This window comes from Orcinus orca, chromosome 9, assembly GCF_937001465.1.
Source record: "Orcinus orca chromosome 9, mOrcOrc1.1, whole genome shotgun sequence".
NCBI classification, from domain to species: domain Eukaryota; kingdom Metazoa; phylum Chordata; class Mammalia; order Artiodactyla; family Delphinidae; genus Orcinus; species Orcinus orca.
The window spans coordinates 655464-682868 of NC_064567.1; the positions used below are offsets into that span (position 1 = coordinate 655464).

General features: G+C 50.1%; 1 protein-coding gene across 13 annotated transcripts in view; it reads left to right on the plus strand.

Moving 5' to 3' along the window:
• Positions 1-27405, plus strand: part of PTPRN2 (protein tyrosine phosphatase receptor type N2) — a 692817-nt gene that overhangs the window by 231311 nt on the left and 434101 nt on the right. For all 13 annotated transcript variants that reach the window (XR_007479336.1, XR_007479337.1, XM_049715043.1 and 10 more), the window contains 3 exons: positions 2759-2861; positions 10774-10933; positions 22741-23098. Coding sequence is in view for 11 of the 13 variants with exons in the window: in XM_049715043.1 (XP_049571000.1) it covers positions 2759-2861; positions 10774-10933; positions 22741-23098 (621 nt within the window). In the remaining 2 variants the exon portion in view is untranslated. The remainder of the gene's footprint in view (positions 1-2758; positions 2862-10773; positions 10934-22740; positions 23099-27405) is intronic.

The following is a 27405-nucleotide window of genomic DNA, read 5'->3' on the forward strand; positions in this document are numbered from 1 at the left end:
AGGTCACTGATTCTTCTCTCTGTCCCCTCCATCCTTCTATTAAGTGCGTGCAGTGAGCTGTTTATTTTGGTTATTGTATTTTTAAATTATAACATTTTCACTCTTTTTTTAATATTTGTGTCTTTATTGAGGCTTTTCCCGTTGTTTCATTTGTCTCCAGCTCACGAATGTTCACTTAAGTGTTTCTGTCACGGCTGCCTTATAGTCTTTGTGAGATAAGGCTGACATCTCAGGTTTGGTGTGTGCTGACTCTTTTTTCCTTCAGTTTGAGGTTTTCTTGGTTTTGGTAAGAGTGGTTTTCTGTTGAAACCTGGGCATTTTTGTATTATGTTGTGAGTCTCCGGATCTCATTTAAACTTGTGTTTTAACTGGCTTTTTCTGGCTCTGCTCTGCTGGGGTAGCAGCTCTGTTACTGGCAATGGAGGTCGAAGCCCAGGTTCCCCACCAGGTCTCTGCTGGCACCTGAGGGAGGGTTCTTGTCCTCGCTGCTGGGCAGCAGGTAGGTGGGAGTCTGAACTCCCCACACGGTCTCCACTGGCACACCAGGGGGTGGTTACCACCCAGTGGGGAGGGAAGTCTCCCTCCCCACGTGGCTGCTCTGATGACACTGGCAGAGTCACTCTGGCCTCACAGGGGAGGACGCCCAGGCTCCCTGTCGGCCTTTGCGCTGTTTGGTGGGAGTGGAGCTGTACTGTCTGCAACGTGCTGAGTCACCTCTCCCCGGGCCCTCCAACTGGAGAGAGGTAACTGCAGCTGGGCCTCATTGGCACCAGCGTCGGTGGCTGGTTCAGTTCCAAGTCTGAGATCACAGCCCAAGGGAACCCCAGGGGGCCCAGCACCTGTTTCTTGGGTCCCTGGGTCCCTAGCCAGTCTCTTTCCACACTGCACAGCCTTCCACACGCATAGTTTCCAGGGATTGGCTGTACCTGGTGGGAACAGTGTCTTCTCATCTTCCAGGCCCGGACCCCCTCTCCCCAGGGCTTTACCTCCTCTGACTGGCCTTGGAGAGAACTTCAGGGAGGACGTCTAGGCTCCCGGACCTACACCTTCCTTTGTTTTTCTATCCAAGTGCCCAGTTCCTGCCTGCTCCCAGGAAAGCTGAGAGATCTGGGCTGGGGCTCAGGTTCCCCTCACGGCCCGTATAGACCACCTCGATCAGGTGCACCTGTTGCAGCTGAGGCCTCCTCACAGGCCTCAGAGTTGGCACAGCTTAGACTTCTGTGCTCTTTAGATGAAAATATTACTGAAGTTCTGTTATTTAAATTGTAAAAATGATTCTTTTTCACAGAAAGTTCTTTTTGCGCTCGTGAATTTTTCTGTTTCCTGGTGGATGTTGACGTGAAGACCGTCCCTTAGGGAATGGTGTGGTTAAACCACGCCCGTTTTCTGAGCCAGCAGTGCTAGATGTTATGCTACTGTTGCAGATGTGCTTCCCATTGTGAATACTCCTGGGAATGGACCGATAATAGCCGCACAAACACATTTCACGTGGGGCGTTTTCTAGTTGCTGTTGGCAGATGGAACAAACTTGCTTATTAAGCACATTGAGTCCTGAAGTTAGGGTAGCGGTGCCAGTGGGGCCGGGTCTCCCTGCACGGCCCGCTCTCGAAACGTCACGTCGCAAACTGAGCCGCTTGCTGGTTGCTGTGGATGGAGCGGCGGGGGGGGGGGCGAACTTCCCCACAGCTCCCACTTTGGATAATGCCATCGAACCTTCTGAGATTCAGAACTATTCCAACTGCTTGAATCTTGCCGCTTGTAAATTTTAAAAAAAGTTAGATTTGCATTTGAAAACATATTCCAGTGTGTTCATGAAGGCAGCTTATGTGTAAGAGCCGTGCTTTTCATTCCACCCAGAATATGTGTTCTCAGTGAGTTCTGGACCTTCTGGTACCACACTCACACACACAGACACAAACAAGCACAGCGGTCCTGATGCGAAGATTTTGGTAATGTGTTTTCGTACAAGGCATAAAAATATATCTCTGTAATTACATGATATTTAGTGATTAGATAATTACGGATAATTGCATGGGGTAGTTCTAAGTGCTAAAGTGTTACCATAAGATCTAAAATGTACAAATTGCATAATAATTATTCTTAGGGGTTATTTGGTAATTCTGAGCATAATTATCATGTGATCTGCAGTGCATGTAATTAATGCATAATCACATGGATTTTGCCTTCATAACTACTTCGCCCTTGTTATAAAGCTCTTTGTCATAACATTTGAGTATAAATATAATGTAATTGGCTCCCAGATACAGTACATTAAGCCCCGTGATAATTGCTTTCACAGTAACAATAGCCCTTATTTCACTTGAAACGCGTGGCTCTTAAGCAGGGCGGGGTCGCGAAGAACAAGTCGCCAGGGCGTGGAGGCAGAGTGGCGCTGAGTGGCGGCCACTAGGCGGCTTCTGGGTGAGGAATGTCTTTGCTGTGACCAGACCTTTCCAGGCAGAAGAGTTTGCATCTTTGACTTGGAGCTTCTCTTCTAACGGCGGCGCGCGCCCCTGCCCTGCAGCAGCCGGCCCCTGCATACAGCAAAGCACCCACCGCATTTCAGGTGGAGGGGCCGCAGAGGGCTGGAATTTCTGTAAGGAGAAGATCTCGTAATAAACTGCAGTGAGCGGGACCTTGCCCGATGGATGACATTGTGGGAGAACACCTGGAACAGCAGCGGTTACTCAGAGACGGAAACGGGAGCTCTGGCTCGACTTCCATGTCGTTAACGCAGTTCCTGCAACTCTCCCCGCAGGTCTCACGTGGCAGGATGGCTACACCCAGCACGTGATGGCGCGGGAGCTCGCCAGCCTTCCCCAGACCTCCCCGCGACGCCCAGAGGCCTCCGGCGCAGCCAGGTAAAGTGGGCTCGGTTTACGGCGCTTCGCCGGCGGCCACGCCGGCATCCACCAGCCCTTTTCCTTGTTTCACGCGGCAAAGGGCCCTGTCTTTCTGTGTAGACGTTCCAGGAGGCTGGAACGTGCGTGACGGAGCAGCAGGGACTCCCCCCACGGGCTGCTGGCCCTGCCCCGGGGAAGGTTGTAGGAGCGACCCGCCCACAAGGGGCCGTCCTCACCAGCAGATGTTCCCAAAGGTCCTCCCCGCCTTCCTGAGACCCTCGGAAGCTCTGCATCTTCAGAGCCTTGGTGGAAAGCAGAGGAGTCAGTAATTCTCACTTCCCAATAAGAATTTATGTCCACTTTAGTACAAAAAGCAAATCAAACCGTGAAAGGCGTGCCGTTCCCCAAGCACGGCAGCCCGTGTGAGCTGGATTCATTCCATCTCGTCCTCTCTGCACACGTGCGGAGGTGCAGATGCCTTGCCCACTCGTGCAGGGGGGACACAGACCCCGGCAGCTGAGGACTCGGCCCACAGACAGAGCGCCGGGCGCGGGCCGCCTGGACCCCGAGCCGGCGTTTATAAGCAGGGAGACAACCTTCCCCCCAGGCTTCGCTTGGAAGTCCGCTCTTCCTCAGAGAGTGAGTTTTCTCTGTCCGTAGCCTCAGTTAAAATAATCTCAGTGACAGAAACGTCAGCCGTCTGGCTTCCTGCCCGTGCTGCGGAGCCGAGGAAGCAGCTGGGCCACCAGGTCCTGCAGGATTAAACGCACCAAACGTGAAAGCACGTTCACCGTGGCGGCTCTCACTGGCCAGACTGTGAGTTTCTTGAGGGTCGGAGCTGGTCTTTCTTGCTGGTATACTGAGCTTTAACAAGGAGAGTGTGCCACTGTAGTCTGTTCTGTAAAAACAAAACACAAAAACCAAAGTCAGGCTATCCTGAATTTCCATTTTCATCTGGGTGAGTTCAGACTCGTCACGCTGGTCTTTCAATGCCATCTGGGCATTTCAGCACCGCCCGCCGCTCCTTCCCTCCTGGTGAAGATGTACCTGAGTGGAGTGCACTGTCCCAGACAGCCCTGACCTCCACTGAGGAGGCCAGAGGGCAGAGGGATAGGAGAATTGGGCAGACGGAGCAGGAACAACTCTTTACGTAGTCTAGACAGTCAGCAAGTATGGCGGAAAGGCCAGACTGTCGTCAGGGAAAGAGCACTTCCAGAGAGAACAGCCCTGAGAAATCAGACACGGTGAGAGCACGGACAGACACCTGGGTCACCACGTTCTTACCAGCGTCAATATTGTCATTTAAAATAATTGTCCATTCATTATGAAAAATGGTTACTTCGCTTTTTTAGATTACAAGTGAGATTAAAAGTTTACAAGTACACATATGTAGGGATTGGAATTCTCTGTATGGATTTCCTGTGCGTGACCTTTGTCCACATACAAAGTATTTTTTGTATTTTTCTGCTTCGTTTCTTTCTGCATAGTCTTGTTATTTAAGGCTAGTAACTCTTCACGTGCCATATTTTATAGAAGTAGCTTTCCGGTCTGTTCTGTAGATGGCATGAGGTACAGTTGCCAGCGGAAAGGGAGCTCATAGCCCTCTCGAGGTGGGAGTTCTACTTTCTTCCTCGAGGGTGTTAATTCCCTCCCCCCTCGCCCGCTCTGCCCCAGAGAGATGGGCTTCCTGGGCGGCACCAGCAGGTCCTTGGCCTTGGGCTGGGTGGGTTTGGCCGTGGTGCACCCCTGGCTGGGAGGGCAGGAAGGCATCGCACCCAGGGCTCTGCCAAGGTCATGGCTGCTTGGACCCCCGCTGTGACCCATTAACTCCTCCCTCCCATAGACCCAGCCCTTCTCCACCGTCAGCCTGTCGGTTCTCTTGGTCCTGCTCTGTCTTTGCGAACAGTTCCTTTATTAAACTGCTGGACGTCCCGTTTGGAGATGCTCTGTGTCCTATGGGGCCTCTGCCTGGTGACAGGAATCCTGGTCACCCACCCTCTTCTTCCTCAGCTTTTGTCAAGTTTACAGGATCGTCATGATACACACATAATAGTTTTCCTTCTTTTCAAAAACCTTCTGCAAAACTTTCTTTAGTGTTGAAATTGTCTGCTGCCTGGTATATATTTTTAAATGATCTTTCTTTGTAGGTAAATCTCATAACACTTTATTGTCTTCTGAGATTATTGGTGAAATATGCTCACAGATTTTACATTTTTGCAGAGAACTATTATCCTTTTCATAGGGATTTCCAAATTTGTTAACTTAGTGTGAGTCACAGTACTGTGTTATAATTTAAAAAGTCATTCACCATATGTGTAATTATCACACCTTTGCCATTGATGTTTCTCTTTACCCTTTTAACACAATTTTTAACAATAATTATCTCTTGGACTTTTCTCTTTCTACCATTCTTAGATTTATTGTTTTTATGAAACTTCTTGAACTGAAAGTTTTGTTCTTAATTTTATTTATTCATTGTTAAAAAGCAGTGAAATCACTTAAGGCTATGCATTCGCCTATGAGCGTGGTTTTGGCATCATCCTGTAATGTTGATGGGCTCATTTGCTTTTGTTCTAAATTATCTGTAATTGTAATTTTATATCCTTTGGGAGCAGTAAGTGTAGGCTCTTTCCTTTGTTCATATTTATGTGCTCTTGTCTTTAGACTTTAAATCAGTGTCTAGTTTTATTGCATTTTAGTTAGAGAATGTGACATGTTCAGTTTTTACTTTTTAGAAATTTGGGGTTCTCTTTGTGGCCTAGTTTATACCACACTTTTATTAATTTTCAATGGATACTTCAAAAAACTATTGTATCGGGCTTCCCTGGTGGCGCAGTGGTTGAGAGTCCACCTGCCGATGCAGGGGACACGGGTTCGTGCCCCGGTCCGGGAAGATCCCACATGCCGCGGATCGGCTGGGCCCGTGAGCCATGGCCGCTGAGCCTGCGCGTCCGGAGCCTGTGCTCCGCAACGGGAGAGGCCACAACAGTGAGAGGCCCACGTAAAAAACAAAAAACAAAAAACAAAAAAAACCTATCGTATCCACTATTTACAGTGTACGGATTTTTATATATAGTTTATAATCATATATAAAATTTATAATTACATATAAATATAAATTACATTACTCAAAATCAAATATCCTTATTTATATTTTTATTTATTGAAATTTCTCAGACAGAAACTATTTCCATAAATTTTCCTTCCATTTTTAACATACTCTGCTTTACACACTTCGGGTTCTGACGTTCAGCCCATACGCACTCACAGCGTTTCTCCTTCACGGCGGATCATCACACCTGCTGCCGTTTTTAAATGGAGACTGCGTCATCTTTAGTGCTTTTCGTCTTGATCCCACTTTTCTAAAATCGGTATTACCATTCCTGCGTCGTCTCTGTTTTGCCGTCTAATTAATCCTTTAAAATTCTGCCCTTTGGAGCCTCTTACTTTGCATGCAGCATTTATAAATGACGTCAGGTGGCATTTTTCACAGCCCCTCTGGCCAGAGGCCCCGATCTCTCTGCTTTCTTTCTTTCCCTCTCTGGCCTGTGACTGGTTTACTTTCATCATCTTTTTGTTTGTAACTATGTATCTTACTTCAAATTCAGTCCGTGGCCATCACCTTTAGGCTTTCCAGGCAGTTTTTGAAGCGACAGGTCTGAGTCACTATTAATGGAGGAATCCCACCTTCGGACCCCCCACCCCCTTCCCAGCGCATCCCTGGCGCCTGGCACATGCCGTGTACAGGTGGGTGTCCAGCCCAGAGCTGTTGACTAAAGAAGGAAGGAAGGCATGAAGGGTCTTGTGACACTTTTGTTTATTACGTGGGTAACCACACCGACCAAGAATCCTGCCTGACCTTCATTCCACAGGGAACTTCCAGAGCTTTCTGTACCCTGTAGATGTGTGAATATCCACAGTCAGCAATCTTGTGACAGGACAGGTGACCTGAAAAGAGATGAAGGAACTGGCCCCAAACCAGTGACACATTCAGGAGGTAGCAGTAAGCTCAGAGTGTGGTGTCAGGACACCCAGCCCCAGTCTTGGGGGGAGCAGAGCAAGCCTGCCTGAGAGCCTGGAAGAGGCAAAGCTGTGTCGTGGATGCTGCGTGAGCGACAGACGCCGGGAGCCTGGGGACACCCTCTGCTGAGGCCCCTGATGGCCAGAACAGATGGGGGTGGGGTGGGCAGCAATGTTATGGAGGACATGACTGAGCCGTGAATTCTGTTTACGTGAAAAATAAAATGGCACCGAAATGATCATTAGACAAGGTTGGGATTATGGACAAAGGAGTGAGGACCAGGTCACTGTGTGCTCTTTGCAAAGATTCTGTTTATAATTCGGACTTTTTTTTCCTGAGCACATTGGGTGACAGCTTAAAGCATCCCATGTTGTTGGAGCCTGAAGGTCAGTGCAAGGAAGTGGGAAAGGGACCAGTGGAGACCGGCGTGTAGGGACTACATTCTTCGTCTTTTGAGGGAGAAAATGTACACTTAGAAAGTTTTGACTTACTTCAAGCCGAACGACAGGGCAAAAGTCAGTCTGAGAGCTAACTGCTACAGTGTCGCACGCACAGAGATGGACGCGCTCTTCGCTGCTGTGACGTATTACAGTGTCACAAACAGTCCTCCAGCAGCGGACACGCAGGGAAGATGAATAAGACAATTTCAAGACACATTTATGAGGTGGTTCTATCTGCATGATTAGCAATTAGTGAGAACAATAGATAAAGTACCAGAAAAGTAAATCGACTTCAGTTAAATTACACCCAGAACATGAAATTTCATCCATTAAAAACTGGTCAAGGAAGCCGTAGCCGTGATTGAGGTGCAAAGAACCGTGCAGCCCCTGATCATTTATATGCCTATCAAGTCTAAGCCAGTGTTAACTTGAAAAGGGCATCAGAAATAAAAACAGGACAGTTTTATCAATCGCAATAATTAAACACAAATGTGAAGATTTTCTGTAAGTCCCAGCTTCTATGAAACACGTACAGATATCAAACCCCTAACATTCTTGAAAATGAGACTTTCTACATGGAAACACTAGCCGGGAGCCTGTTCTCCATTACTCCAAGTGGGAAATCTACAATGAGGTACACACCCGCCTAAAACCCCAGTACATTCCCTAAATCACAGTAAAGACCCACATGTAAGGAACAGATTGTCATGTTTGGATATAAAATACTTGAAACATTGTTTCCTGGTCCCTGAAAGTGGATATGGTTGTTAGCAAACAGGCACTTTATTTGTAGTAACACAGCCTCACCCGACATCTGCAACACACATAGGCACACACAGATACACACGGACACACACACACACGACACACACACACAGATAAATACATATACACACCCAGGCACATACAGACACACACAGACACATACACAGACATGCAGACATGCACGGACACACACAGAGACGCACACAGACGTACCCTCATAGACACGCGTGCAGGCATGCACGCGTGGTGACCCCACCCTCGGTCACTGCAGATGCCTCGTTGCCATCAGGATGGAGGTCACTTCCGTTACAGAGCACCGTTCTCACTGTTGGACTGCGGCAGAGTGCCCGGATCAGCCTGGGAGACAGGACGCCGTCCTGGACCTGAAGAGGCCACAGACGTCCCGTCCCCATGAGGAGTGGGTGTGGCCGGGGCCGCTGACTCTATAGATCCCCGACTGGGAAGAAGCCCGGTTTCATTTGTCTGGTTTCTGGGCGCAACCAGAGCTGGCCTCGCCACGTGACCCAGTGATGCGCCAGGGCTCGGTCCCCTCAGCTGGACGATGGGGCGATGATTCTTCATCCTCAGGTTGTCGTCTGAGACGACACCAGGCCGGCGGGGCAGCAGACCCAAGCCCATCGGGATCCTGACCTGGGGCACCCAGGGAGCTTGTCTCGCTTGGGTCCTGAGCTGCGCAGGACATGGGCTCCGGTGTGCAGTGGAGTAGAGGCCGGGCAGCCGTAGTAACAGAGGTTCCGGAGCCCTGAGGCTCCCGGGCCTGGGGCTGGCGCACATCTTCTGAGGTGACCTGGGCAGGCCGGGTGGCCCCCTCCGGGCATAGGCCGTGGGCTGTATTCTAGCTACAGCGAGAGGCAGCGGCCGAACAGCGAGCCAGCCCTGCTGTGCTGGACGCGGCCCTGATTTCAGCTCCCAGGCTGTGGGTAGCCGCAGGCTGCACGCGTCCTGTGTCCCTCTGCCCGCACTTACGGCCTTTCCATCCCCACCTACCCCACCCCATCCAGGCCAGGAAGCCGCAGGACGTCCACTTCTGCACGTAAGAACACCTCCTTTTCTACAATTAGCATGGCTTTTATCACATTTGGTACATTTGTAAATAAAAGTGAAGATCAAAAGCTATGTCTCTCCAAATACAAAGTCAGAGAAAAGGTGGGAATAAATGAAGAAAACAGCGAATGCGTCCTTGTCCTTCCCACGTGCCGAAACCACACATCAACGGCGTGTAAGCTCTTCTCTTCTGGTGGTCTGGGATATTCTTGTTCACATCTAGGGCACTCGCGGCGGTTAATAGAAAATAGAACAAACTTAAAGCCCCATATTTACTTACATGAAGATTAAATGGGTTTAGTAGGTGAGGAAACCCCACGTACACTGTATGTAAACATCAGGGAGCGCTTGTGTGCAGTTATTTATGATTCACAAGTCACCGCATGTTTACTGAGCCCCGGCACAGAGCACAGCTTGAGGTCGTGTGTAGTCCAGCACTTTCCCCACAGACAGTGTCTGTGGTTGTCAAAGAGTTTGACAGGGACTGAGTACTGTGTTTTATATAATTTAAAAAGTGCATTTTCTTAAAAGAAAAAGAAAACAAGACATGTTTTTTCCAAGTAAGTCCATAATCTGCATCACTGCCATTCACCACAATAATCAGTTTGTTTTCCGAAGTTCACTCCCAGTGATAAACGATCTTAGTCACAGAGACGCTTTTCCTAACGCTGGAAGAGTGCCATCTGAGAGGCCAGCGGTGGGAAAGGCTACAGCTGTGAAGCTGACTTGGCGTCACCCCAGAGCCTGCCAGGTGTTTCCAGGCTTGTTCTTTCAGTGGACGCTGCTCTCAGTGCCGACGGTGACTCGGTCTCCGTGCAGATTCTGGGCAGAGCAATGAACAAGAGAAACCCCCAATAACAAGGTCCCTTCTTCCAAGCAGCCTCTCGGCATCGCTTCCTGCCTTTTGCGGTCCTCGCGCCCCGTCCTTCACAGCTGGAGGTCTTTCTCATGACATCACTCTGACACCAGCCCTCGACCCCCTCTTCCTCTTCTAAGGACCTTGTGGTCACACTGGGGTACCGGGAGGGCCCCCCACCTTAGGGTCAGCTGAGTAGCAGGCTGATGCCCCCCGCTCTGCCCCCCGCCGCGCCATGCCACAGGACCCCATGCGGTCACAGCTTCCGGGAGTCGGGATGTGCCGTCGTGAGCACGACCCCCTCACGCAGTGCGCCCCTACCCCATTCCTCTGCACATGGGGGGCACTGGCTGAGACGGTGGGGTCCCAGAGCCAGTGGAGGGTAGGAGCAGGGCTCTCCAGTTGCCCCTCCCCACACTGAGGAAACCTCTCTGCCACTCAGGTTCTTGCTGGGCTTGAGTAAGGCCAGCTGCTCCCCACATTCTAGTTTGTCTCCTGTCCCCGGTGGTCGGGGGTGCTTCTTGAGAACATACTCTAGGGCTGGCGCTCTTCTCAGGGTCACTCACCAAGTCCGCACAGTGTCCAGCTGCCAGGCTCAGGGGGCGCATGAAAGTTTCCAGCTGCAGTTGGTGAGAGCAGCGGGGGCCGGGCTCTCGCCACCTGGCCTGACGCCCGGGTCCCCACGTGGTCCCTGCGGCCACCCTCCCTCGCCGTGGCAGCGTCTGTCAGCGGAATCAACGCCACGCCCCGTGGACTGGCTCACGCTTTCCTTTTGCTTTGCAGGAGCTCAAAGCAGAATGTCCAGGACAAGCGGAGCCTCAGCCTGGAGGGCGACGTGCTGGCCGAGGCCCTTCAGCGCTACCTGCCCTACCTGGAGGCCCTGTCCCAGGCCGCCGTCCCTGATGTGCTCCCCGGACTGAAGCCGGACAGGCCGCCGGCCCAGGTGACCCTCAGAGCCCCTCTCTGGTCTGGGGTGTGTCTGCCTCTGCTGGGGGCTTCCTCCGGGCACACACAGGGAACGTTTCCTATGGCTGTGGCATCACTGGGCTTTTCTCCTGTGTCTCGGGCTAGCGGGGGGGCCGGGGAGAGACAGGGTGTGTCTCCACCCTTTCGGGAGGACCTGCGCTTACCACCTGGACCCGGGACCCGGCTGCGGGGTCCACTGTGAGGCAGGACAGCAGGAAGTCGGTGGGCACAGGGTGAGCAGCCATCCTGGTTGCCCGAGACTGTCCTGGTGTCGGCACTGAGGTCCTGTGTCCCAGGGCGGCTCTCCTTACGCAACCTGCCCTCGGGGGCGCCCCGTGTGCGGCAGCTGTCAGGTCCTCAGTGCAGGTTCATTCTGTACCAAGGCCAGTCTGCTCTAGAGCCATCCAGGACTCGAAGCCCATTGAAAAGAACAGTTTATAGAAACGATGAGAAATCTCATAACTTTCTAGATGGGAAAGTACGCATGATTTTATGACAACCGGTTAAACCAGAGTTGCCAGCTTTTGACTAGGCTAGAAGAGACGGGTCTAGAAGTGGTGTCCAGGGCCAGAGGCCCTCATGCATCTTGAGGGTGGACTTGGGGAGAGCATGGAAGTCCGGGTGCTCTGGGCACGTGGGGTGTTCGGCAGCCACATTCACGCTTCTTTCTGCGGAAGGTTATTTCCGCCAATGGAATTGGACCATTTTAAGCCTGATGCCGTGCTGGAAGATGGATGAAAGCCCGGGACGCTTCGCTCCTCTCACACCCCCCAGATTCATCCCAAGGCGGCACGGCCCTGGGACACCGGGGGAGCGATTTGGGCCACGCCTTCACTCGCTCTCCTGTTACTTCAGCCAGCTCTGGGCTGGATGGTGGGTGGCACACACGTGGTGGCCATGCGGGGTGGCTGAGCTCGGTTAGCTCCCTGGACCAAGAGTGGCCTGAAGCCAGCTGGAGGGGCCTGAGTGGGCCCCTGACTCCGCCACGCTCGCCTGCTGTCCGCGCCCGCGAGACGCGGGAATTAGGAATGAGCTGCAGTGACTGTAGGGACTTGTTGACGGCGGGGCCTTTGAGCCTCCGGGAGGTGCAGTGGTGACGCAGGTGAGCCGCCGACACGGCTCCGGGGGCAGATGTGCTGCTCTTCTGGCTGCGCTCGGGCCCTCACACGGACCCGGGGAGCTTAGCGCAGAGCCCTTCCAGCCCTGACTCGTGCACACGGTGGGCCCAGCCCTGCGCGTGTTCTCCAGGCGCCTTCCCCACTGGAGGAGAAAGGTGACTGCTGTCTTTGCCAGGACCGTGCATTCCTCCCAGACTGTACCCTCGGCACCGGGCTGCCTCGGACAGGAGTGATCACATCCCGACCTGCCCTCCCTTCTAGGAAACATTGATGGGGAAACAAAATGGCTGTCCCTGGTCTTGTCCAGCGTTCCGTCAGCAACGGCCACCGCCCATCAAGTTTGCCCTCCGTAATCTTTAAAACTCCCACCCAGGGGAATGACCACACCTCGTGGTCCGGCTGGACCGTGCCGGTTTGTGCCTGCTGCCCCGTCAAAATTACCAACAAGCCCCTTTTCCCTCTCAGAAGTGTCCAGTTCGAATGATGAATCCTGTGGTCACCTCACCACACAGCTGTTTCAGCATGACGGTCACAGGATTATTCGAGAATGAGCACCTGGCGGCACTTTGGCTTAGGTGTTTTTATCCTGTGTTAAGAGGGATGCGTCTCAATATTTAAAAATGCATGAAAACCTGGAACTCATTATTTTCTCTGTCCAGGGTTTAAATGAGGAGAAGGCTCTTCATCATCCCTGTAATAAACTGAGACAGGATAAGGTCCAAGAAGCTCTTCGTGCAGACTTTTGCCCGGGATTTGGGCAGTGTTTTCTGATCCCCTCCGCTCTCGGGTGATGAAGTATTTCAGTTGGAAATGCAAGCTTTCTACACGATGATCTTTCAAGGTGCAACAATTTGCAGTGAATTTGTTTATGAATCATCTTTTCTATGTATGTGTCATCAAAAACCTAGCTGTCATAGACAGAGGGATGCTGTGAACTTACCATCTTTAGAGGTTTAGTATAAGTACTTCCTGAAAGAAGCCAGAGGGAGTAAAATCACTCTCCCCTTAGACAGAACCGCCCAGCCCCGAGCCCTGATGCACAGTTGTGCTCTTACCGTCACCAAATCAATGCAGTTACTGCTTCTGCATTGTTAGTGGTGGAAACCAGCTCCCACTTTTATCAACCACAGTAGCGCTGGTTCATTACAGAAAACATTGCAGGTCCCAGTTTATTCTATGCCTTGGAGGAGGTTTAAACCGAAATTCATCATTTGGAAATACCATGAATTGACCGATTTATTTGGAATCCTTGTTTTACGCATTTTTATTGTGCAGGAAGCTGTGCTGGGTGCTGGGACTTTACGTTCCTGCCCTCAGGATTTTACAACCTCACTGAATGAGGGAGACACAAAGATACATTTAAAAGCAGAGCAGGTGCTGTAATGGAGGGAAGGCTGAACTCGAACCAGGTAGGCACGTGGGGTCAAGGGCTTCCTAGGGGCTGGGCGTTGGAAGAGCAACCAGAAGTCGGCAGCTGAAGATGCTCAGATGAGCTCAAAGTGCAGCATGTCAAGAAGTCCCCCCGGTCTACCGCGACAGCAGGAATAAGCCAAGTGAGCTACTAAACCACAGCCTTCAAAGACAAAAGCAAAACCCAGAAAGCTAGGACACAAAGAAACCTGAATGAACCGAATTCAGAAAGGGATGAGCTCATTCTAGGGGAGAGAAGACCACCGCTGCTTTCCCACAGGCAGGAACCGCAGCGGGGAGAGGAAGAAGGCGGCCTAGGGTTTAAGGACTGTTGGCAGCGGAGCCTGGCGCAAGGGTAGAGCCCAGAGGCAGGCTGCACAGAGCACTGAGTGCTGGAGATAGGACACTGGAGGGTGGGAGAGGGGGACAAGGACCGAGAGATGTCCTTCCAAGGAGCTCCAGGCCTTTCTGAGCACACCTCAGCCCTCCGAAGGGTTGGGATGAGGCTGCATGGTGGAGAAAGGTCTGTGAATAGCATGCCGAAAGCCAGGAAAAGAAGTCTTCAGCGACTCACAACGGTACTGGGCTGTGAATCAGAGAGAGCTCCCCTGGTTCAGAAAACCAGCAGCTGTCTGCAGAGCATGAAGCAATCCTCAGGTTGCACTAGGGCTTGGATCTGCTGAAGAAAGGGCCCCAGTCCTGCCCTCAACATCACTGTAGCAGTAGTGACTGAATCTGACCGCCTCTGCAACAGAATCCACACCACCTTCAATGACAGATTTCATGGCCTCAGCCACCACATCAGCAGGCTGAGAAAGGAAGGGACCCTCCGCTTTCTAGGGTTAAATGTCATTTACTTCATCCTCCTTTACTCTTAAGCAAAATTTCCAGCGTACAATAACAAAGTGGGAGACACATGAAGGAACAAGAAGATGTCACTCTTGGTCAAGAGAGTAAAGAGTCGATAGGAGAAGATCCAGGTATGACTCATTCATTGGGATTATTGGAAAAGGATATCTTAATAATTAGGATAAATACGTTAAAGGATTGAGTGGGAAAGGTGGAAAAGCATAAACGAACAAGTGGAAAATTGTAGCAGAGAGATGGAAAGAGTAAAAAAGAACCAAATGGAAATGCTACAAATTAAAGTAATAAGATCAGAAGTAAAGAATTCATTTGAGGAGCTTAATGATAGACTAGAGAGAGTAGAGGGAAGAATCAGTGAATTTCAAGTCAGCTCAATTGAAATGATCAAAAGTGAAACAAAAAGAACATATTGTAGGGCTTCCCTGGTGGCGCAGTGGTTAAGAATCCGCCTGCCAATGCAGGGGACACGGGTTCAAGCTCTGGCCCGGGAAGATCCCACATGCTGCGGAGCAACTAAGCCCATGTGCCACAACTACTGAGCCTGCGCTCTAGAGCCCTGAGCCACAACTACTGAGCCTGTGCACCACAACTACTGAAACCTGCACACCTAGAGCCCGTGCTCCGCAACAAGAGAAGCCACCGCAATGAGAAGCCTGCACACCGCAACGAAGAGTAGCCCCCACTCGCCGCAGCTATAGAAAGCCTGCACGCAGCAACGAAGACCCAACGCAGTCAAAAATTAAAAAATAAATTTATTTTAAAAAAGATTATATTGTAAAAAAGAGTGCAAAATGGAACAAAACATCCAAGATACATGGTGCAATTTCAAATAACTCTAACACAAGTATAATTGGAATCCTAGAAGGGAAAGAGAAAGAGAATGAGGCAGAAGAAATATTTAAAGAAATAATGGCTGGGTTTTTCCAAAATTGACAAAACTTATCAAAACATAGATCCAAGAAACTTAGTGAACCTCAAGCAAGATAAATACAAATCTAGGCATATCATAATCAAATTGGGGGAAAACCAAAGATAAAGAGGAAATCTTAAAGGTATCCTCAGGGGAAAAAGACCCCTTACATCTAGGGGAATGATTATAAGAATGAAGTCTTACTTCTCATTAGGAGACCATAAAACAATGGAAGAACATCTTTAAAGTACTGAAAAGGAAAAAAAGACCAAACAAATCCTGTCAATTTAGACTTTTATATTGTTCAAAACTGTAGGTGAAACAGGAAGAATCTGTGTCTGGAAGACTCATACTCCAGAAATGCTAAAGGAAGTTCTTTAGCTTAAAGAAAAATGATATCATATAGAAGCCAATATCTACAAAGGGGATGAAAAGAACCAGAAATGGTAAATTTGCAAGTAAATATAAAAGATACACACACATAACATATATGAATTTTTGGATAAAAGCTATTGGATATTTGAAGCAAAATAATAAAAATGTATTTGTGGGGTTTTTAGCTTACGTGGAAGAAAACTACATGACAACAGGACCACAAAGAGTAGGTAGGAACACTGGAATTATACTGTTGTAACTTTTTGTTGATTTGTGAAGTTCTGTGATATTATTTGAAGGTAGACTGTGATAGATTAGACACATTATAATTTTTACAGCAACCATTTTAAAAATAGGTATTACTGAAGGTCAATTCAGAGATAGAATGGAATGCTAAAAATGCTTCATTTGTCCATAGGAAGGAAAGCAAGGAGGAAGAGAGGAAGAAAGATCAGATGGGTTGAATATAAAGCAAATATCAAGAAAGTAGAGTTAAATCCATCCATATCAATAATTATATTAAATACAAACGGATTAATCCCTTCAAATAAAAAGCAGAGATGTTCAATCTGAATAAAAATTAAAAAACAAGCTTCAACTATATTCTACTAAAGCCATCGCACATGAAATAGAAAGACATATACAGGTTGAAGCAAAAGTATGGAAAATACACACAATGGAATCTCTAAATATAAGAAAACTGGTGTGACTGTATTGATATTAATCAACGTACACTTCAAGATAAATAGTATTATTAGATACAGAGACTTTTTTAATGAGTAAATGGTCAATTCATTAAGATGACATAGAAATCTTTTTATGAACCTAATGTCAGAGCCTCAAATACATAAAGCAAAAATATGAAACTATTAAAGAGAAATGTACAAGTCCACAATCATTTTTAGAGATTTCAACTTTCCTCTCTCAGTAACTGATTATACAAACAGATTAAATATCAGTAAGGATACAGAAGATTTGAACAACACCATCAACCAACATAACCTAATTGATATTTATAGAATGATACACCTAAAACCCGCTGAATACACATTATTTTCAAGAACACATAGAGTATTTCCCAAGATGGATCATGTGCTGAGACATAAAGTAAGTCTCAACAAATGTCAAAGGATCAAAATCATACAGAGAAAGATATTAAAAGAAGAGAAAACTACAGATGATTATCTCAGAAATACAGAAACAAAATTTCTAGACAAATCAAATCCAACAATATAAAAAACTAATAATACATCATGATCAAGGGAGATTTATTCCAGAAATGCAGGGCTGGTTACATCTGAAGATTAATCAGTACAACCTACCATATTAACAAGGAAGAGAAAAGCTATATGACAGTCTCAAAAGTAAAAGCACTTGACAAAAGCCAACATCATGATGGAGACCTACAGCTGACACCGTACTGAATGGGGAAGAATGAGTGCTTTCTGCTTCAGATCTGGAATTCCACAAGGATGTCTGCTTTTACCTCTTCTGTGCAACATTGCCCTGGAGGGCCTAGCTCGTGCAGTAAAGCAAGCAAAAGGAATACAAGGCATCCAGATTACGTGATCATCTTTGTAGAAAATTTGGTGGAATCTACAAAAAAGCTACTCAGACGAATAAGCGAGTGTGGAAATGCTGTGGAATGCAGAGTAAATACACAAACATCATTGTATTTCTATATACCAGCAACAATTAGGTATTGGAATTATAAAAATATCATTCGTAATAGCATCAAATATTATGAAACAACTAGACGTAATCTAACAAAAATATGTGTAAGGCTTTAAACGCTGAAAATTTTGAAACGTTGAGAGTAATTAAAGAAGACCTACATTCGTGGAGATATACACCGTGACCACGTGTGGGAGGACTCAGCAGTGCTAGGGTGGCAACTTCCCCCAAACTGTCCTATAGACGTGACACCTCTGTTTACAGAGGGAAACCGAGGCTGAAAAAGAGTGAAATGTTCACTTTCAGATGCTTAATTGGTGGTAGAGCTGAAATCAGGGCCCTGGAATTCTTGTTCAACTTTTTCATGTTTGTTTTTTAAGCCAAAAAGAAGGTCCCCAAGTTGCCTTCTTGGAAGCCAGTTGAGCACAGTTCTGCGTTTTCCGTCAGCCAGCCTGCAGGATGGGCCTGCTTCTCTGTGGCACTGCCTGAAGCCAGGCCTGGGGCAACATCCAGCTCTGCTTCTACTCACCAGAGATCCTGTCTCCTTACCCACAAAATGAGGAGTCTGCAGACACCAAAATGTCATGTCTGTTGAGAGGGTCAAAAAGAAGTAAAAACGCATGAAGCCAAAGAATGGCCTGGCGCTGGCACTCAGAACACACCACCCACGTGGGATGGTTATCCTGAGGTCCTCCGGGTGGACGCTGCAGGCAGCTGACCTGCAACCCACGCCTCGTGCTCACCCGGGCTGGACAGAAGGGCGGACTGCAGCTCTGCCTCAGTCCATTCCCTTTACCTCTGCGGGCATGAGGGTGTGGGGTGCAGCTGCTGCAAAGGACAAAGTGCAAAGCGGGAGGAGCGCCCAGTGAAGCAGAGGTGACGCAGCGAGAAGGTAGTGCCACGGGGAGACGAGAACCAACGCGCGTCCTGTCGTCGGCCGTCTCTGTGGACTAGTTCCAAGCTGTGTAATGGGGCATCGTTTGCAGATATCCATAACTTCACACCCACGCTTTGTTACTGCTGTCAACTTCCTGCAAAATTCATTGATCCTGTGGTTTAGAACTTAACACCTCTTCAACCTCAGATTTTGTGAACCCTAGAAACTGGGGACTGATTTTTCTAACTGATAGTTCTGTATGTGAGCAGCAGATAGCGTAGCTGTCATGGTCAAAGCTAGACCAGTGTGAGGCTCCTCTGAATGCAGGAATGTTTTTGTCCTGGGGACAGTGCTGTCAGTAAGAATGACACCTCCAGTCTACTGCCCCTGAACGTGGGCGGGTCGCTGAGAGCCTGAACAGGACTGAGCACTGACAACCTTCCCACTGTGTGGAGACAGAGACAGAACAGCTTGCCAGAATTACCCTCTACGGCCCGAGCCCAAAAAGGCAGAGCAGCCTAACCCCAACTCTCCATTAATGAGCCGGAGGTGAGGGTTGCCGAGACCCACCCCCAGCTCCCCAATCTTGCCGCCTCCAACGGCATCACGGGGCCATCTCATTAGGAAGCCTGTGGACAGCCCCACCACCGTGTGCTCGGTCACACCGGCAGCAAGTGTGTCTTGATCAATGTGCTTGTCAACGCTGCCTTCGGGCTGTGAGACACACCGGAGGAAATGTTTGCTCTGTGGTCAAAAGATGGTTCAATTTGGGTTTCCTAATTTGTTCTGGATCCTTGGCACGAGAGAATATTTGATGAGCACAGTGACTAATGTATAGACAAAAGTCTCATCCACTCAGTGTTCGCCGGCAAGTGGGACTTGGAGGGCCTGCAGTCGGAGCTCATAATTGTGCAATCTGGGACTGGGCAGGTGCATCTCCATGAGAGGAAGGGGCCCTGACTTTCAGCTCTAGTGCCCAGGCCCTGGCACGGCTGGGAGCCACGCAGGCAGGGGATGTGATGCAAGTTGTGGCTCTAGGAAGGGTGTCACCTGGCTCCAGGAAGCTGCCCTGATTTCCCCAGCTGATTATGGTCACTTCCTTCCAAGCTCCGTATCCCCAAACCTCTTTGATATACTTTCCATTACAGTTACTAATGTCTATGACTTAACTCCCATTTCAGTCTGCAGGCTGTTTGAGGACAGGTCCATGTTGGAGGCATTCTTCCCCTGGAGAACATAGAATGTGGTCCAGAGCTCAGCACACAGCAGCACTAGTGGCTGTGATGCTGCTGGTGGTGGCGGCGCTTGGTAGCAATGACGCTGATGCTACCATTTATCCAGTGCCCTCCTCTGAGCCATGTGCTGAGCTAGGTACCTGTACTCTCCCTAATACAACTGCTTCAAGAAAAAAAGGACTCCACCCCCCGCCCAGTTTTGTAGGGGCAAAAGTGGAGCTCAGAGAGGTTAGAAAGTTCTGAAGGTCACGCAGAGCTGTGCTGACAGCACTGGGTCAGTCTCCCAACCGAGCCTCTGGTCCCCTTGGTTTACTCAGCAGACCCTTGTGGGATGTGCAGGGAGTGGATCTGCGCCGTCTCGTGTGGAACACCATGGGCTGAGGAATGTCGTCCCAGGGTACATTCCAGGAAGGCTGGCAGCAGTTCTCAGCTGCTTCACACACATGGCGCAGACCACACCAGCGACACCCAAACTAGACCGGGATGACACACGGTATGAGGGGTGAACAAGCCGGAAGTGGCTGTACCAGCCAGTCCTCATGCTTCCCACAGGTTGCTAGTCTCCAGATTTGGGCAACTGCAGTCGTAGCACTTACTCAGCATTATCTTAGGAAACTGGACATCGTAGTTTGTTGGACTGAGGTTTAAAACGTCTTCAGAATAGGGGGTTGAAAATGGTTGTAGAATTTTAGACCCAGAGGTGGGACAGAGTCCACTTGGATGGCTCCCTCAGGGCCAGTGCTCAGGTCCCACTGCTCTAAAGGAAATGCGGCTGTGACACGGGCGAGTGAGTGACAGCCACTCGCTGTTAGTAGGCTAGCGGTAAGCCACTAGTAAGTAGGGGCTACTAGCGCTTCTGTGCCAGGTGCTACGCCCATCATCCCCATTTTACAGGTGACTTAGAGGCTAAATAACTCGTCAAGGCAAAGGTCACTAAGCAGCAGAGGTGAGACCCAAGCCCGGCAGCCTTGCCCGGAGGCCAGCTCCCTCTACGTGCTCACTGCGTCCGGATAGGAAGCCTCAAAGAGGAAGCGACCGAGAGGATACCCTCCTCGCTGCTGCCCCCGCCCCCAGGCTCTGGGTGACCTGGGCACCCTCACCCGGGGCCACGCTAAGCTCTCCCACTCTCAGAGGACCTGGGGTCACCTGCGAAAACTGAAGTTTTTTTTTTAATTATTACTTTTACAGTCTGCTGACTGAAACATTATTTTTCCCTCTTCACCTTAATTTGGTTCAGAGCATAGAAGACCTCACGCAGACTGTTTACGCTGGTCCACTGCACGGATCACACTCAGCGCTGATTGTCTGCGCTGTGTGCGGCCTGCTGCGCCCGCCCCCCGAGCTCGCCACTCGACTCTAATGAAAGGCCCTTTGAGTAGAAGGTGCATTCGCGGCGAAGAGGGTCGGTGCTCGTGGCACCGTAATGAGGCTCTCGGAGGCCGTCCCAGCCTCCCGCGCTGGGGCCCGACCAGGTGTTCAGAGACAGCCTTTCTCCACGGAAGTTCAGGCTGAACCTAAGATTGACACTTACACCCAATTTGTGCAAGACTGCTGGAGGGGCTGCTTGTTGTGGAGGCATCCCTTCTCTCTCCCTCTCTCTCTCTCTCATGAATCTTACTTTTTCTCTTCTAAAGGAAAAGCAGTTGATTTCAGCCAGCACTTGAACAAAATTATACCATTTGGATGACAACTAAAATCACATCATTTAGAGCTAAAAACAATCTTGGAGATAATGGCCAGTCTCCTCTGACAGGAGAAAACCGAGTGTCAAGAGGTCAGGTGACCTGCCCACGCTCATATGTGAGAACGGAACGTAGCACCATGTCAAGCCCAGCTTCCTGCTTCAGGCTGGCTACGCGAAAATCTGTCCTGCAAGGCTGAACGCAGGTATTTTTAAAATGACAGATTTGGGAGTCTGAGCCACTGTCTTAAATTCAGTGACGGCCGCACATCTTAGCTAGATCCCCAGGTGTGTACCCACTGACTAAACACCGATTTGTGCCCCAAGGGAGGTGCATGTAGAAAATATGAACGGGCGAGATTTTAAAAGTTTATGGTCCCTGCATGAAAGCAGCCCTGAGTCATCTCCGAGTGGGAAATTACTGTTTGTCCATGAAATTCTGACGGTGCCGTCGTCAGAGGCAGAACATTGAGACTTCTAACGTTTTTACAGCTGTCCCAGACATGAGGAAACTGGGCCTCGTTTTGTCTAGTGGGCAAAACAAAGTGTGATGAGATCATGTCCGGGGAACGTTTGCTAAATGAGTGAGGAGGCAAAGTGGGTGGAGGCTGAGGGAAAGGCCATGGATTCGACATCATCTGTAAAGCAAGAGGCCCTGGCAGCTTCACCGGCCAGAGTATCACTGCAAAAAGGATTGGATGGATGGAAAAGGGATTTAAGTGGTCAGTGAAGACAGGAGCTGGAGTGAAATAAAAACCGTCAGACGAAGGAGAGAGTCCGTCGCGGGGGAAGCTACTCTGTGGAGTTACAGTACACACCAGTGCATGGCTATGTCGAAGGAAGACAGCTGTACTATAAAATAAAAAATAGTGAGAGGAGAAATGGAGCCCTCACATGCTGCCGGCACGGTGATAGTGGTGCAGCCTCGCGGGAACACGTTTTGGCAGTTCATGCAGAGCTGGCCACTGCCCAGCACCCCACTCCCAGGCACGTGCCTGGGAGACATGAAAACAGGTCCACACAGAGACTTGTACACGAAGGTGCACAGCAGCGTTATTCACAATGGCCCCCAAATGGAAACAACCCAGATGTTCACCAGCTGAGGAATGAAGAAACCAAAATGTGCTCTGTCCTTAATAATTTTCAGTCATCAAAAGGAATTTGGCACCAACGTGCTATGACACGGATGCACCTTGGAATAATCACGCTCATCGAAAGAAGCCAGACACAAAGGCCCCACTGTGATTCTGTTTACGTGAAATGCCCCAGAATAGGCAAAGTCACGGAGAAGGAGGTAGATGCGCAGTTGCCTGGGGCCGGGGGAGGAGGAATGGGGTGATAGAGGGTTCTGTACCAGGCGATGTTTGCACCGCTCTGCGGATCTGCTAAAAACACTGAATGGGGTGAATCTCATGGCGTGCGAACTGTATTTCAATAAAGCTGTTATGAAAAAACCACCGTGGGAGGAATGTGGACGTGGGACCCGGCCCATCGGTGAATTAAGCCGTGGCGCCTGTTTGGGGTGCGCGTTCCGGGTGCCAGGTGCTGTTTAGCGCCCGGAGGTCCAGACCCGGTGCCACTTCAGGGCCTGCCCGTCGATGGGCGCTCACCTGCTGTTTGTCCCCCGGCCCCTGCAGGGTGAGGACCCCCCGGCCGACAGCGTGCTGACCTTCATGGCCCGGACGTCCGCCCTGACCTATGCCCCCGCGTCCCGGGCCGATTTCCCCGGGGACCGCCCGCTGCGCACGCTCCGCAGGCTCCAGCCCGACGAGCTCAGCCCCAAGGTGGCCGGCGGCGCGGACAGGCAGAGTCTGGTCGCCGCACTGGGTGCCTACGCGGCCCGGAAGCCCCCCGCGCCCCCCAGGGATGGCGACCCCGCAACCCGCAAGCTCGTGCGCGCGCCCTGGCGAGAGCCCAGGGTCTTTTCGGCACCGGCGGCCCCCCAGAAATGGCCCTCGCCTCCGGACCCCAGGGACGCCCTGGGCACGGACGACGGTAAGTACCCTTTGCGTGCTTGTCGTCGGCTTGTTTCTGCCTCTCGGGCGGCTGCCCAGGCCGGGCCTCCGAGGCTCTCTCCACGCGCGCACCAGGCTCCGCCATAGAGCGGACAGAGGCCGAGGGGTGGGAGGGGCCGTCCGTCCTGGTCCTGCTCCTGGGTCGCGGGGACTCAGGCGGCCAGTGCCTGCGGCGGAGGGGCCTTCGGATCTCCTGGGGGAGGCGCCCTCCACGTTCAGTTCTCGCTGCCCCGACAGTCTCGCTATTTCATGAGTTTATTGGTGGAGATGATGAGGGAATACGACTCACAGGCCAAAGCTGGCCCCGCCCAGCGTTTGGTAAATTGAATATAAACGACTTAGGAGTCCACTGCCCTTTCCTTCTGTCTCTGCCTCTCCACTCCTGTGGTCAGACTCATGCCCAGCTCCTTGGTTTATGGGTGTTTGCTGGTCCCCAGAGACCAGCCTGAAACGAACGCTGCCCCCAGTGCCGTGAGTGTGCTTGGGCCCTTGAAGTGACCAGCCCTCGAGGCCACCGCTTCGGCCCTTGATGTGAGTCACCCCTGCTGTGGTCGCCCCACGGGAGGAGGGCTGTTGGCCGGTCCTAGCCTCTGTGAGATGCCCAGGGGCCTCATCTGTTTTCTAACAGCCTTTCCCTAAGACCGTAAAATATAAAGTGCGATTTTGATAAAATATGACTTCCCCTTTGAAGATACACAAAAAATAACATGAAGCAGGTAACAGATTAAAAAAATATTGAGTGTCCGTTCCCATTCGCGCTCCCTGTCTGTAAGTGGAGGCTTGATCGGGGCCGCTCTGGTGGGGCTCTTCGGGGAACATCCTCTGAAGATGCTCTCTCCGCTCTCCAGGGACCCTTATTAGCGGCATCATTTGGTTGGCGTTTTCTCCTGGGCTACGTTGCAATGTGGGTTATCTTTTTATATATATTGTCTTCCCAGCTGCGCTGTATGCTTTAAAGAGTCATGTAAAATGTTAGTCTCAGAGCAAACAGAGAGACTTGTAGGATGAACGCCCACACATGCATTGCTGGGTTCCTCTCGCTACTTCTGTGACCCCCTCCTCCCCTACGCTGACGGATTCAATCGGACGCTGTCAGGTTTCACCTGTCACACTTCAGTATTGCACTGCCAGAGATACGACTCTTGAATAAACCTAACCAAACAGCTTTATCCCATGTTAACCTTCATACTAATGTCTTCATATCACCAAGTATCTAATCTGTGTTTAAATTTCTCACTTGTAAATTTTCTTTACAGTCGGTTCTTTGAAGGCAGTATCCGAAGACGGTCCACTGAATTGGTGGATGTACCTGTTAAGCGCCTTTTAAACTACAAAAGCTTTCTCCTCCCTCTTTTATTCTCTTGCATCATTTTTTTTAAAACAATATTGTTTCAGGTGTACAGCGTTTTAGTTTGACATCTGTATACACTACAGAGTGATCACCATCAAAGGTCTAATTACCATCCATCTCCATACAGCTGACCTCTTCACCCATCTTGCCCCCACCAGCCCCTTCCTCTCTGGTAATCACTAATCTGTTCCCTGTGTCTATGAGGTTTTGCTTTGTGTTCTTCTTTATTTTAGATTCCACATACGAGTGAAATCACACAGTGTGTGTCTCTCTCTGTCCAACTTATTTTGCTAGCTTAATGTCCTCCAGGTCCATCCATGTTGTAGCAAATGGCAGAATTTCATTCTTTTTCATGACTGAGTAATATTCCATTGTATATATGTATGTACCACATCTTTTTTGTTTTAAGATTTTTTTTTGATGTGGACTTTTTTTTTTTTTTAAGTCTTTACTGAATTTGCTACAATATTGCTTCTGTTTTATGTTTCGGTTCTTTGGCCCTGAGGCATGTGGGATCTTAGTTCCCCTACCAGGGGTCAAACCTGCGCCCCCTGCCTTGGAAGGTGAAGTCTTCACCACGGGACCGCTAGGGAAGTCCCACCACATCTCCTTTATCCGTTCATCTGTTGATGGATACGTAGGATGCTTCCATATCTTGGCTATTGCAATGAACATGGGGGTGCATATATCTTTTTGAATTGGTGTTTTTGTTTTTTTTGGATAAGTACACAAGAGTGGAATTGCTGGATCATATGGTAGTTCTTATAGTTTCTGTCCCTTTGTTAAGTTCTGGCTGTGTTCATCCATGCTTCTTCTGGGTTCAGTGAGCATCTTTATGACCATTATTTTAAACTCTTTATCAGCTGAGTTGCTTTTCTCTCTTTCATTTAGTTCTTTTTCAGAGGTTTATGTCTTGTCCTTTTGATTGGAACATGTTCCTTTGTCTGCTTATTTTGCCTAATTCTCTGTGTCTGTTTCTCTGTGTTAGGTGTATCAGCTACCTCTCCCAGTCTTGAGGAGTGGCTTTTGTAGGAGACATCCTGTGGGGCTCAGAGGTGCAATCCCACTGGCCACCGGAGCCCGGGGCTCAAGGGGCGTGCCCGTGTGGGGCACCTGCCCTCCTGTTGTGGTGAGGTCAGGGTTGCGGAGGGGCGCTGGCGGGTGGGGTTATCGCCTGACTGGTCATGAGCCCTGCTGAGGTGCAGGGGTGGCAGCGCTCTCGGTAGGGGGCTAACAGGTTAGGTGGCGATTTCCACAGTGGCGCCTGCAGTGTCTCAGTCCCTGGGGAGCATCCCAAGTGGTCCCTGTTTCTCCAGCAGGTACTTCAAGATTAGTAAGTGGGTCTCCTTCCTCTGTGATCCAGGTGCCTTGCAATCAGGCACGTCTGCGTTGGTTTTGAGTCAAGTGAGTCTGCACAGGGGCCCTTTAAGAGCGAATTTCCCATTCTCTGTAGTTCTGTGGTTTTCTTAGATGTATCTCCTGTTGGTTTTCAGAGCCAGGTGTTTTGGGGGCTCATCTCTCCTGTGCAGGATCTGGGGGTTGGAGAGCCTCCTGTGGAGCTCGAATCCCTCGCTCCTCACAGGAGAGCTTCACCCTTTGTGATCCTTGGCGGTTTGTGGATCGCCGTGGCAGTGGGTGTTCTCTTGGCGAGACCACCTCTCTGCCTTCCTGCCTGTTGATGCTGTCCTGTACTTTCCTGGTTGCACCCCAAGGAGGACGTGTACCTGTTCCTCTGTTCCACACGCCCTGTGAGCTAGGAGCTCGGAGATGTGACCAGCGTGTCCAGCGTTCAGCAAGAAGCCTTCAGGGGGACAGCGACCTTCTGTGAGGGGGACGCTGCCTCCCTGTGTCTCGTTAGCGTCCAGCAGCCCCGGCCACGTAACCATTCTGGCACATTTCACCTTGACTGTTTGGAAAGTGCTCGATCCCCCAACAAGAGGAGCTCACCTCACCCTACCCCCCCTCGAGGGAAGCCCTCGCAGGGCTGTACTTTTCTCTGGAGCGTGTCTCACAGTCTGACTCATGCATTTGCACGTATTGGATAAATGTTTGTCTCCGCTTGTAGACCGTCAGCTTACAGAAGCCAGCAAGCTGTGCTGCTTTTCTCACATTTGCACCCAGGACTCAGCATGTGCCTTGCAGGGTGATTGCTGAGTGGATGAAGGGTATCATTTGCTCTTCACGTCAACCATGAAAGATGGTGTTATTGTCAGCCTCGTTTTCCTGGTGAGGAAACTGCAGCTTGAGATAGCAGGTGATAGCGTTTGTCCCAAAGTCAGGTCGCTTAAGGCAAAGTGGATGGAAGCTTTTAAGAACCGTCTAGAATGCAGATTTAAACACAGTTTGCTTTATTTCTTGGGCTCGTTGGTCCTGGACTCTAATGTTGTAAATGCCATTCAGCTCCGAAGTCTAGCTTTCTCTGACTGTTCATTGTGTGCAAAGTTGTGTGCTGAGCCTTTAGGGTGAGCAGAGGAGTAGAGAAGGGTCACCTGGGGGCAGGGCAGGGGTGTCAGCCAGGGCTGGAAGGAGGAAGGGTTCTCTTCTTACATAGTGAAAAAGGACAAGGCAAGAAAAGACCAGCCTTCTTCTGAAGCCCCAGAGCTTCCCGGGTTACCTGTCCGGACCAGTCCCAGGCAGGCCATTCCTCACCACTCGCCCCTGGAAAACTGCCCCTGCCGTTCGGTCTAATATCCTTCAGAACCTCGGGGAGCGTTCAGGTAGATTCAGTGGGCCACGAGCACAGGATCCCTAGGAAGGCGCAAGACACAGCAGCCCTGTCCTCAAAACCCAGTTTCACCTTGAAAGCACCAGCGAGAAAGTCAGAAGGGAGGCCCAGAGGGCCAGGGTGTGTGACCTCCCCGGGGGCGCAGCTCTGGAGAGCTGGCTGTGCCGGGCACCCAGCGGGTGTAGTGCGGAAGACAGAGACGTGGGTGACG